At 35.2% G+C, this 10,218-nt stretch overlaps 1 protein-coding gene across 2 annotated transcripts; it reads right to left on the bottom strand.

The window, feature by feature from the left end:
- Nucleotides 1-2,221: 2,221 nt before the first annotated feature.
- Nucleotides 2,222-8,871, bottom strand: LOC131645207 (regulator of nonsense transcripts UPF3-like). Of its 2 annotated transcripts, none has more exons than XM_058915880.1 (13): nucleotides 8,376-8,871; nucleotides 8,157-8,263; nucleotides 6,892-6,987; nucleotides 6,673-6,771; nucleotides 6,433-6,509; nucleotides 6,102-6,215; nucleotides 5,307-5,451; nucleotides 4,966-5,039; nucleotides 3,810-4,242; nucleotides 3,512-3,607; nucleotides 3,294-3,415; nucleotides 3,160-3,211; nucleotides 2,222-2,920 (listed from the first exon to the last, which is right to left on the bottom strand). In XM_058915880.1, exons 1-12 carry the CDS (start codon nucleotides 8,504-8,506, stop codon nucleotides 3,173-3,175), a joined length of 1,533 nt encoding a protein of 510 aa, XP_058771863.1. In that variant the 5' UTR covers nucleotides 8,507-8,871; the 3' UTR covers nucleotides 2,222-2,920; nucleotides 3,160-3,172. The 2 variants fall into 2 exon arrangements, with proteins under 2 accessions (XP_058771863.1, XP_058771864.1); XM_058915881.1 differs by having other exon boundaries at nucleotides 4,975-5,039; nucleotides 8,376-8,870.
- Between the last annotated feature and the right edge of the window lie 1,347 nt (nucleotides 8,872-10,218).

Genomic DNA, 10,218 nt, shown 5'->3' with positions numbered 1-10,218 from the left:
CCACATTTGGCCTTGCACTCAACCCTCACTCTATAACTCTCATTTTTTACAAAGGTAATTTCCCTCCCATTTAATACTGTCCACTCACGGATGGCCTATCTAAAATCATCTAGGGTATTGAACTCCATACCCCATTTAAATTTGTAATCCTTATTAAGCTCCTCCTTAAACTTGTCAAACCTAGGCTCTTTTTCATCCTCTGAGGCATCAGGATCAGAACTTAGTAAATCCTCACTTATATATTCATCATCCTCACCTTTATTTTCACTCTCACCTTTACTCTTACTAGGATAAGTCAACAAACCAGCTACAAGAGAGCCCTCACTAACTGGTAAAGTAACATCAACCACTCCAAAACCATCATCAAGAGTTGTGGCCCTCTCATCCTCACTATCATTCATCCCTTCTACGATCTCTTCATCACTTACCTCTAACTCTACACTTTCATTCACACACCTAGGTTTACTACTGTGTATATCAGCATCGTGTTCAACAAACAATTTCCCATCAACTCTCATTGAACAAGCAAACGCAGCTAAATCATAAGCATCAGAATCACTCTTAATCTGGAAATAATTAGGATCTATTTCAAGAATTTTGGTCCATAACCTAAACGATCCGGCTCCATATCCCCACCCACTTACCACCTTTTGAATGTGACTCTGAGTCCAGCTTTCAATGTGTACACCGGTGATAAGCGTCGTAACCCCGCCTCTGTAAATCATCTCACCGTCGTGAGGCTTCATGAATTCTCCTCCATGGTGAAACAAACAGTCAAACCTTACATTCAACTGCATACAAAACATAATATAAGACAACATAAAACACGGAGTACCGGTGAAGAACAAACAAATGAGCACTTACCTCAGCCGATTCCACTGGTGCGCCGCCGTCTTCAGCCATCGTTCCCGTCTTCTACTTCTCGTTTCTAATTTTGCCAAAAAACCCTAATCTAAAAATGTATGATTTGGGGGGGGGTAAACATATGCATTTCATTTCAAACTTAACAACTCAGCCATGTCAGCGCCAGCGTGTCCAATGCTGCATTGCCTAGTCAGCTCGTGTGGTAACAAGGAGTGGTAAATCCATGTTTTGGGTTTTATAAGGGGCGTTTGGTAAAAAAAAATCATTCAAGGGGGGCAAACCGAATCTCGCTATATTGGCAGGGGGGTGAAGTATATTAAACCCAAAATTAAATCCAATAAAAGAGCAAATGAGTAAGAATATCTGGAGAGCAAACCAATACCCCTTACGAAGAGAGTCTAAGTCTTCGGATACCAAGTTTGTTTAACATAAAAAAGAAACCCCCCTGGCTATTCCATCTATTGTTACATTTCAGCCACCCTGCAGGTGGAGATGAATTGCTATGTTGAAATTCTTCATTATACATAAGTTTGTCATGGATGAGTTTGAAACTCTAGATATATGGTTTCCGAAGATCTTCACATGCGAAGTTAAACAAAAGTTTCAATGCATAGTCTTGTTTTCAAATCTCAACCTGTTTATAGCATTCCAAAACGGAGAGTTAGCATTCTAGGTGGTTTATGGTGTCTACACAAGGAGAAATCAAGGTCAGTTTGAAAAATTTGGAACGTATATTTGAAGGGTTGTTAACCATAAGATAAAATGCGGAGAAAATCCTTGAAAATGACAGTAGAGAAAGGGTTAAAGCGCAACAAGTGGCTAAATTGACAACTCTGACGTGTTGCGCGTTACAAATGCTGTCAGGAGATGCTCTCGACGATGGTGAACCTAGCAAAAGTGTTTACGCTTCAGTAAGTGGTACATTGAATGAAATTAGAGATATTAGTTTTCAAAAGGCGCTGATATTAGTGTTTACACCTCAAACTCTTGGAGTGAAAATTCATGTAATTAGTCCTATCAATTCAACATGTCAATAAAATTCGGTCCTGTTTTATTCATGCGGTAGTTTACTAACAGAATCATATGTTTGATTTGGCATAGTAGAGATTTCCTAAATGAGCCATAAAAACCAGTGGACTTTTAGTTGAAGATGTTCAAAGAGTACACACAACAGTGAAAAACATAATATTGTGTCATTGATGCCATAAACAGAACGCATCGTGCAACTGAGTATTCAACAGATCTAGTAAATACCTCGACCTCCGCCCCTGAAGCACCAACAAAAAATCAGGAACTTAATGGTTTCTGGCATCAAAAACTTGATTATAAATTTGGCGGATTGACCATTCACACAACATAATCAAGAAACCAGCAACATCATATAACAGCTTTGTTATGCAACACCATACTGTACATTGACATTTTATAGAAAATTAAAATCCACACAGTAATAATTCCTCAATACTCTTTTATAGTACCACACCATGTCGCCATCTGAGGCATTTCAGCATTTGAGCTCTACAAGAAACTTCAGGGTCAACAAAAAACCAAGGACAAAATCCAGCTAAGTCGTCCATGAAGTATTCTGTGTAACTAGAAAATCACCCAGGAATAGAGCAAGCGCCGACTTGTATTTGGAAAACAGCTAAAATAATGGATTGTTTATATAAGTTACCCATACCCTTAGCTAATATGCCATTGTATATATTGAGGGAATATTTACACTAAAACTATTTAAGATATAAAGCCAGACAACTTGCCAGGAAAATTTATCCATAATTCTTCAAAAAGTAACAGCTTGAAAATGAGTCACTGTGCAGCGTGATTCCACTGCTTTCATTTCTCTTTTTTCTCAGAGCCATCTTCAATTAAGTTATGTCCAAATATTTAAGCCAAATCAAATCCATCACAGTACTTCCCTCCCATGTATTGTAAAAGCTTTTTTTTAATCACACTAACTCCTTCACTTGTAAGAATCCGTCGGCCAAAAAGAGACAGAATCCAGCGGCTAGCAAATGTATGCATGCTCCAAAATTGTATGTCAGCAAGCTTAGCACTGCAAGGGAAAATCATCAACTTTGGCACAAGTATTTACATGAATAGTAAATTAAGCTAACATTTACATGAGCATGTGAATGAAACGGACTTGGTAAAGATAACTCATTTATCGAAATACTATAACAACTTCCACAGGAAGGAATCAAAGTAATGCCATAAGAAAAAAGAAAAAGAAAAAACATCATATGCAGCTACATCAGTAGACTACATAGGCCTGATGAAAGGAGTGTGTCTCACCAATCTAAATACTCTAGGTCCCAGAACTTGCTTTTTGGACCCAAACTTGTTTCTGCGGAGTAAAGAGATTTATCATTTAGTGAACCAGAAAAGAATATGCGGTGTTTCAATGCAGAAATCAAAAATTTAGGTACCTCGTTGGAACCATAAGCAGAGGTACTAGATTTTCTAGGATGCTTCCCCTCACTAATCGAATAGCCATCAACATCCTTCACTCCATGTATTGGTCCACGGCGACCAAAAGGCCTAGTGAAACCTAAACAATCATGAGCAGTGAAATTTAAGCAAACATGAACATTATAAACATAAAAACAAAATATCTAGATTCTGCTGTCCAAAGCCAGAAACCAACCATTTTCTGATGAATGACTGGCACGGAAATTTCCAAGAGATTTTACCTCCCCACTTCTTGCACTTGGTGTGTCATGTTTAAACTCTGGATGACCTCCTGTTTTATATGTAATACAATAAAATTTTCAACTTGTCAAGAACATGTAACTGTAAGAAGGCGGTAGCAGACTTTCCAAAAAGGTAATATTTTGTACATTAATTTGTCAGTAGTTTAGCTAATAAAAAGTGAGTTTCAATCTTTTCCCCCTTTTACATAAGCATAAAGGATTATTCCACAATTGCAAGATCAAAGCATGTACCTTCCAAAGGATCTACATGTGAAGAAGCTGTGGATGACAAAGATTCATCACCTACATTGGAACGACTTGTCCAAACACCACGATCAGGTCTATCCCTATGTCTAAAACGCCTCTCCTGTCTCTCACTAGAAACATGTAGACCATGCACGGTAATCCTATTCTCTGGCGCACCATCAGTGCCCTTCAAAATCAATTGCACATGTACGGGGCGAGCAGGTTGTTTTTCTTTTTCTAGATTTGAAGTTTGGATCTGCCGCTCGGAATAGGCTCTGGAAGACTGACTTTGTCGCAGATCTCTGTTGGTGAGTATGCTTTTGATAGTCCTTCCACTACCTTCATGCCGCTGATTCTGTTTCAGAACCGTAGAACTATGAACTGCTTTAGTTGAAGATGCTATGTTATGATGCTGCGACATGCTATCTAAATCAGATACCTGCATAATAAGAAGCAAACAAAAGCAGAATAGACTCGTAAGAGACCTGTAGTAAAAACATGAACCAGACAGATGAATCCACCAAGGACACTAGCAATGTACTAAAACCCAATCCATGCCCGAATTGATAACGAATTATTGATTCATCATATTTCATTGAAATACTTCATACGTAATGCGGCAATTAGACAGCAGATTATAGGAAACAAATCATATCAAACCATTTGTATCATTATATCTCCGGTTCACATTTTTACTAGTGTTTTTGTAAAGCTCAGTGACAGTCACTGATTGATTTGCATGTGAGACTAGTCAGAAACATATTTAGCCTTAGATTTCTGATTAACATTTTTAACAGGAGAAAGATGAAATTACAACCTGAATTTATCAACAATTCCACTTATTAATACAATAATTTCAAGATTAGCTGAAATTTGCATGTTTTTTAAAATGAGTCCGGCAAAATTAAACTTATTTTAAATGAAAAAACAACAAGATAAGAGGGTGGAGTGATTTTTAGTTCTAAGAAAGTAACAAACTCAAGTTGCTTCCATTCAGAATAATAACAATCAACTTTACATTCAACCTAAAGTCAGGCTGTCTATTGGTACATGCTGACCTTCATAAGGAAAGGAAACACTCTGCAACTTATGTCAACCTTTTTGCAAGATATGCCAAGCATAAATAGAACCAAATTTATGAAGATAATAATCAGAAGTTTACAGTAATTACTTCTCTTTCTTTCCCTTTAACAAGCAGTACTTTCTTTTTCCCAGCATCATTACTTCCGGCAATTCCTGAAATGATGGACAAGGTGATAAGAAAATTCCCATAACTGATACAATACAAAAAAATTAGCAGTTACTTTTTAATTATAGAATACTCAAAATATCAGAATTATTAAAGAATGAAACACCTCTAAGATATTAACATCAGAAACTTGAAGGGAGAGGGAAAACAGGGGGAAAATTGCGCATGAAAAGTTGAACATGAAAATTTGCACAAACCATAATATAAACCAAAAAAAATTGCACATGAAAAGTTGAACAAAATATCAACCTCACCATTCTCATCATAAGTTTGATTTCCATCTGAAGAGGCTATATTTGAAGATTTATTTGAGAGATTTTGATCACCATGCCTGGGAACCAAAATATAAGTTGATTTGTCCTTTACAGTAGAACCTTTCCCTGCGTCCCTTGCAACATACTGTTCACCATAAAAGCAAAAGTTTGACATGTTAAAACACAAAAGAGTCGGAACCAAGAATCGGTACTTCGTATGTATGTGCAAGTAATTGCGACTGGAGAAGTATCATATAACTCATGTTGTTTCCATTACTTTAAAAGTTGAATAAAAAACATTTTAATAGGAAATACATCTCTCAAACTTTCCTCTGCCATAAAAAAAATTGCTTGGAAAATTCAGAAGTCTAGCAAAATCAAAGTTGAAAAAAAACATAAGCTAGTTCTTACTAACATTTGAACCTATGGCTACTTATTCTCATGTTAGTAATAAAATAAAATAGATGATTTTCTTAACACTAGGTATAATCAAAGGACCATAGTATTATCTTCAGCAAGAAAACCTTAAACACCAGCTAGAAAATAATTAATATCATTCAACTCTAGCTTTCTAGTAATAGATTTCTCCAAAGAGCAATAAATTGAAAATCTTTTCCAGCCAAACCATATATCCATAGATTCAAAGAAATGTGCAATCAAAAATCAGGTAAATGGAAAAAATTATTTATCCCAGATATAAAACACATGTGATTATTTGCAACGGTAACCAGAAAAAATCTCTGATGAAATCATAAAGGAATAATAGTTAAAGCTATAAGCATAAATGCACAATACCATTGTGGTGGAAACTCTCTTTTTTGCGAAACCGCGTCTAGTTGGGACAGAACTAGAGGTTCCATTTGAAGGTGTGCCAATTCTTCTGCTCACTTTTCCATTAGACAATGATCTCTGCACAAATTCCAATAAGCAAGGAAAGGATGGTGCTTTTAGAAATAACAAAAAAAACAATTGTTATTTATACAGACTTGATAAGAATGAATGCACCAACTCTTATCTACATCACAAATAGAAAATACACATACACACATGCTTAGAGGTGCAGGTAAAATGCCAACGAAAAAACGAGTAAGTTTCTTTAACATATCAAAATCATAAGCAAAAATACCCGTGGTCCCTTGGAAGCTCTTTTCTGGCGCACAAAGTCCATCAGTGGTGTAACTATAGGATTATCTTTCCCAGCACCTGTTAAACGACACAAATCCAATAAATAAAGTAAAAAAATATACTATACCGATTCATTCTGTGTATACCGCTTTTTTGTCTCTAAAATTCAAAATCATATTTGTCCGAAAAAATAAAATCAAAATTATAGCTCACTGCAAATTTTAAGCGTTAACTTACGAACCAGATCGTTCTGCCTCCCTTTTTTCCAACTGTATCTCAGCACTAGGGAGATTCTCAACGGGTTTGGCAAGTTGTTCTAGAAATTCCAGATACTCGGGATCTAGATGTTCACCATGTAAAAAATTATATTATATTCATCAAAAGGACTTTACGCATAACTCCTACTGAGGTACATCTATCTATTGATTGTAATTTATTTCAATTCTTGTCTAAATGGTACCTTTATATATGGTTCCATCACGACCATCCTTTTTAGACCACTGCTTTGGAACACGTTGCGAAGGAGCGTACTCAACAGTGACTTTGAACTGTGTTCCTGGGAAGGAAAACCAGTGAGACAGAGAACCATATTGCCACATATAATATCAGAGCTCCAAAGCTTCTGGTATAAAATAGTTAAAATAAACATGTAAACTATATTCTGTTTAGGAGCGAAGCGAATTCTATTTAGAATGTGATTTAAAAGGCAATGGAAGATTGTCAAAATCGCGATCTAGATCTTAAAGTCTTACGATTTTGCGATCCCACTCACCCTCAACAATCCCGATCTTAAGTAGAATAGTGTGTTGTAGCCAAATTGTGAAGAAAAAAATCGTTAAATCATTGATTATATGCGATATTGACCAGATTAGGCCACGTTCGACCATTTTCCGGTCACCACCATTACAACCAAGAAGGATGACAAGATGCCGAGAGAGGCGCAACAATTACGGTTTGGCGGAGGTCATTTTCTCTCAAATACACTTGCCTAACAAAATATCATGTAAAAAACTTCAAATATATAGTATTATTTTTCATTTTAGTAATATCTTATGATTTTTGTTCCGATCTTATGTTTTACGATCTTGCTACTCCTTCCTATCTTACAAAATAATTGAGTAGAATCTTCCAATCTTAATTACGATCTTATGTTTTAAGATCTTACTATCCCGCCCCGATCTTGACAACCATTACTTCCAATAATAAACATAAGACACCGACACGACGCCACTTCATATATATTAATTTATTTATTATAATTAAATAAAATATTAATATTATCAATAAAAGATCAAAATTGAAAATCAAAATATATACTCAAGCATCTAGATTGAGAAGTTTATTAATTCATTTACTATGAAAAAGTATAAAAAAATGCTGTAATCGAATTTATAGTCTTTAACTCCTCGCTGATCAGCCATGTTAGATGTATCCAAGGTGTGTATAAGCTGTGTCTGCTAAGCAAAGAAAAATACTTTTTTAGGACATTTGTCTAAAATTGTCCGGCCCTTTCCCTAGGAGTGTCATGCGGGTGTCGTACAATGGTCAAAAGAGTGTCGAATCAAAGGAAAGATAATTTTTTTTGGTACACTTGTTTGTGGATTATCCAACATGTGTTGTAGAAGTATCCGACGTTTGTCGGACACTACACACACTTAATTCTAGAAGTGTTTATGCTTCATTCATAGTAAATAATCAAGAAGTTGAAATGATATGATTGGTTACCCTTTTCGTTGACAAAGACATGTCCATTGAAGAAATCAGCAAACTCCATAACATCCTCAGGCTTCTTGAAGTCAATGTAAGCTCTACAATATGAGGCCTGTTTCTGGCTGAAAATACATTTAGAAAGAGACTATAAAATTAAAAAACATATAAACTATAATCATAAACATAAATTGCATTGCATCAATAGAAAAAACACAAGAATGGAGAATGTGAGACCTGATTTTGGCCGGACGGAAAGAGAGCCAGTTGTAACGACCGGCGAAGGCGGAATCAATTAGCGGCAAAAGAGAAGCTTCAGTGATGGTAGGAGGCAAGTGGCGCACCACAACCTTGGTCCGATCCGACATCACAAAAACCCTAGAAAATCGTTGAATTTGATAGACAGATTACAGTTAGTTACAGTTTCAAAACAAAAAAATCAATTTTATAAGTTGGATCACATCTTCTCCGTTGAATGATTGTGAATTTCGAGGAGAGGAAATCGACGAATGGATCGATCAATAATAAATTGTGTGCCCTAATTTGAGAGAAAAACCCCAAATTGCCATAAGAAGAGAAGAGGAAGGGTGTGTTTGGTTTGGTGTAAATAAAAGAAAGCGAGTTGCGACTTGTTGTTGTTTGTTGAAATTGGAAGGCAGTGGAATTGAAATACTAATGGCACATACGGTCTGCGTTTTGCGTTTCTTTCTCTTTCGCTTTACACGACATCACATATACTAGTATACCCTTTTGATATGTTTCTATTTTTTCATTTTGACTTTAATTTATCAACAAATATTGAATCAATTTCAATTTTGACATTTCATTTATGAAATACATGAATTTAGTGACTTTTGATCCCTTATGGTGTTAATTATATCAAAACATATGAGTTATATCAAAAACATGTCAATGAGTTATATAAAAACATGTGAGTTTCGCGCTAGTTACATATCTTTGTTCTCACACATCTAGTTGATGGTGTTTTGGTAAAAAAAAAACATGTGATGGTGACTTATTTTGATTGATAATCGAAACTAATTTATAAAATTGTATCTTTTAAAGTAATTAATTTATTTCTGATAAACACATAAGGATAAGACAACAACAAAAAATATAGAAGACGGAGATGAAGAGAGATATGTAATGGACATAGCAGAAACAACATAATTTTAAGAAATAAGAGATAGCGAGTGTGCCAAAAATTTATACATGTTCAGCCTAACTACTTTACTTACTCTTGTTCCAAAAAAATTCCTTTTGAGAGTTTCCATAAAATCACATTTAAACTTATTACATTATTTGCCTACAAACCTTCAACAACAAACAGATTGAGCTTTTATATTTGCTAAGCTCAATAATCAACAAACAAATATTTTACATGAGCTTAGCTTATGAACTTTCAAAAAAATTATTTTATAGAGGTCAGACTAAAAAACCTCCTGACAGGGCTTTTAAACTTGTCAAGCTCAATAACCTACACCAAAGCTTTTATTCAGTTTAGGTGAGTCCGTCAGCTAAAAGGCATATATTTTGTTAAGGGGCGAGCCCCTCAGTTTAGGGTGAGTCCCTCAGTTGAAGGTGATTTTTTATTAAGAGGCGAGTCCCTCAGTTGAAGGCGATTTTTTATTAATAGGAGAGTTTATCAATTTGGACGATTTCCTCAATTGAATGCGACTTTTTATTAAGAGGTAAGTCCCTCAGATGAATGTGACTTTTTATTAAGAGGCAAGTCATGTAATACCCCTATTTATTTAATTAATTAATTAATTATAATTTATTTGTGTCATATTGTGTGCTAATTGGTGTTTTGGTGTATTTGGGGACCCTTGGTGTAGGGTGGTAAGCCTTAGAAAATATAATTCGAGATGTTGGAGGTGTGTGATCATATGGTAGATAGGGAGAATAATTGGAATTATTTTAATTAATATAAAAATAATTATTTTATTTAGTAATTTAAAAATAGAATAACATGATGGATAGAGGAGTAAGGGGCTGAATTGGCAATTGAGAGAATATTGAGGATATAGTGGAGAGTTAGAGGAGTAAGTGAGGGTATAAGTGAAAAACCATAGAAAGG

The sequence above is a fragment of the Vicia villosa genome, linkage group LG1, assembly GCF_029867415.1.
Source record: "Vicia villosa cultivar HV-30 ecotype Madison, WI linkage group LG1, Vvil1.0, whole genome shotgun sequence".
Lineage (NCBI taxonomy): Eukaryota > Viridiplantae > Streptophyta > Magnoliopsida > Fabales > Fabaceae > Vicia > Vicia villosa.
Note: the sequence above shows the minus strand (reverse complement) of the source record. Positions and strands in the feature narration are given on the sequence as shown.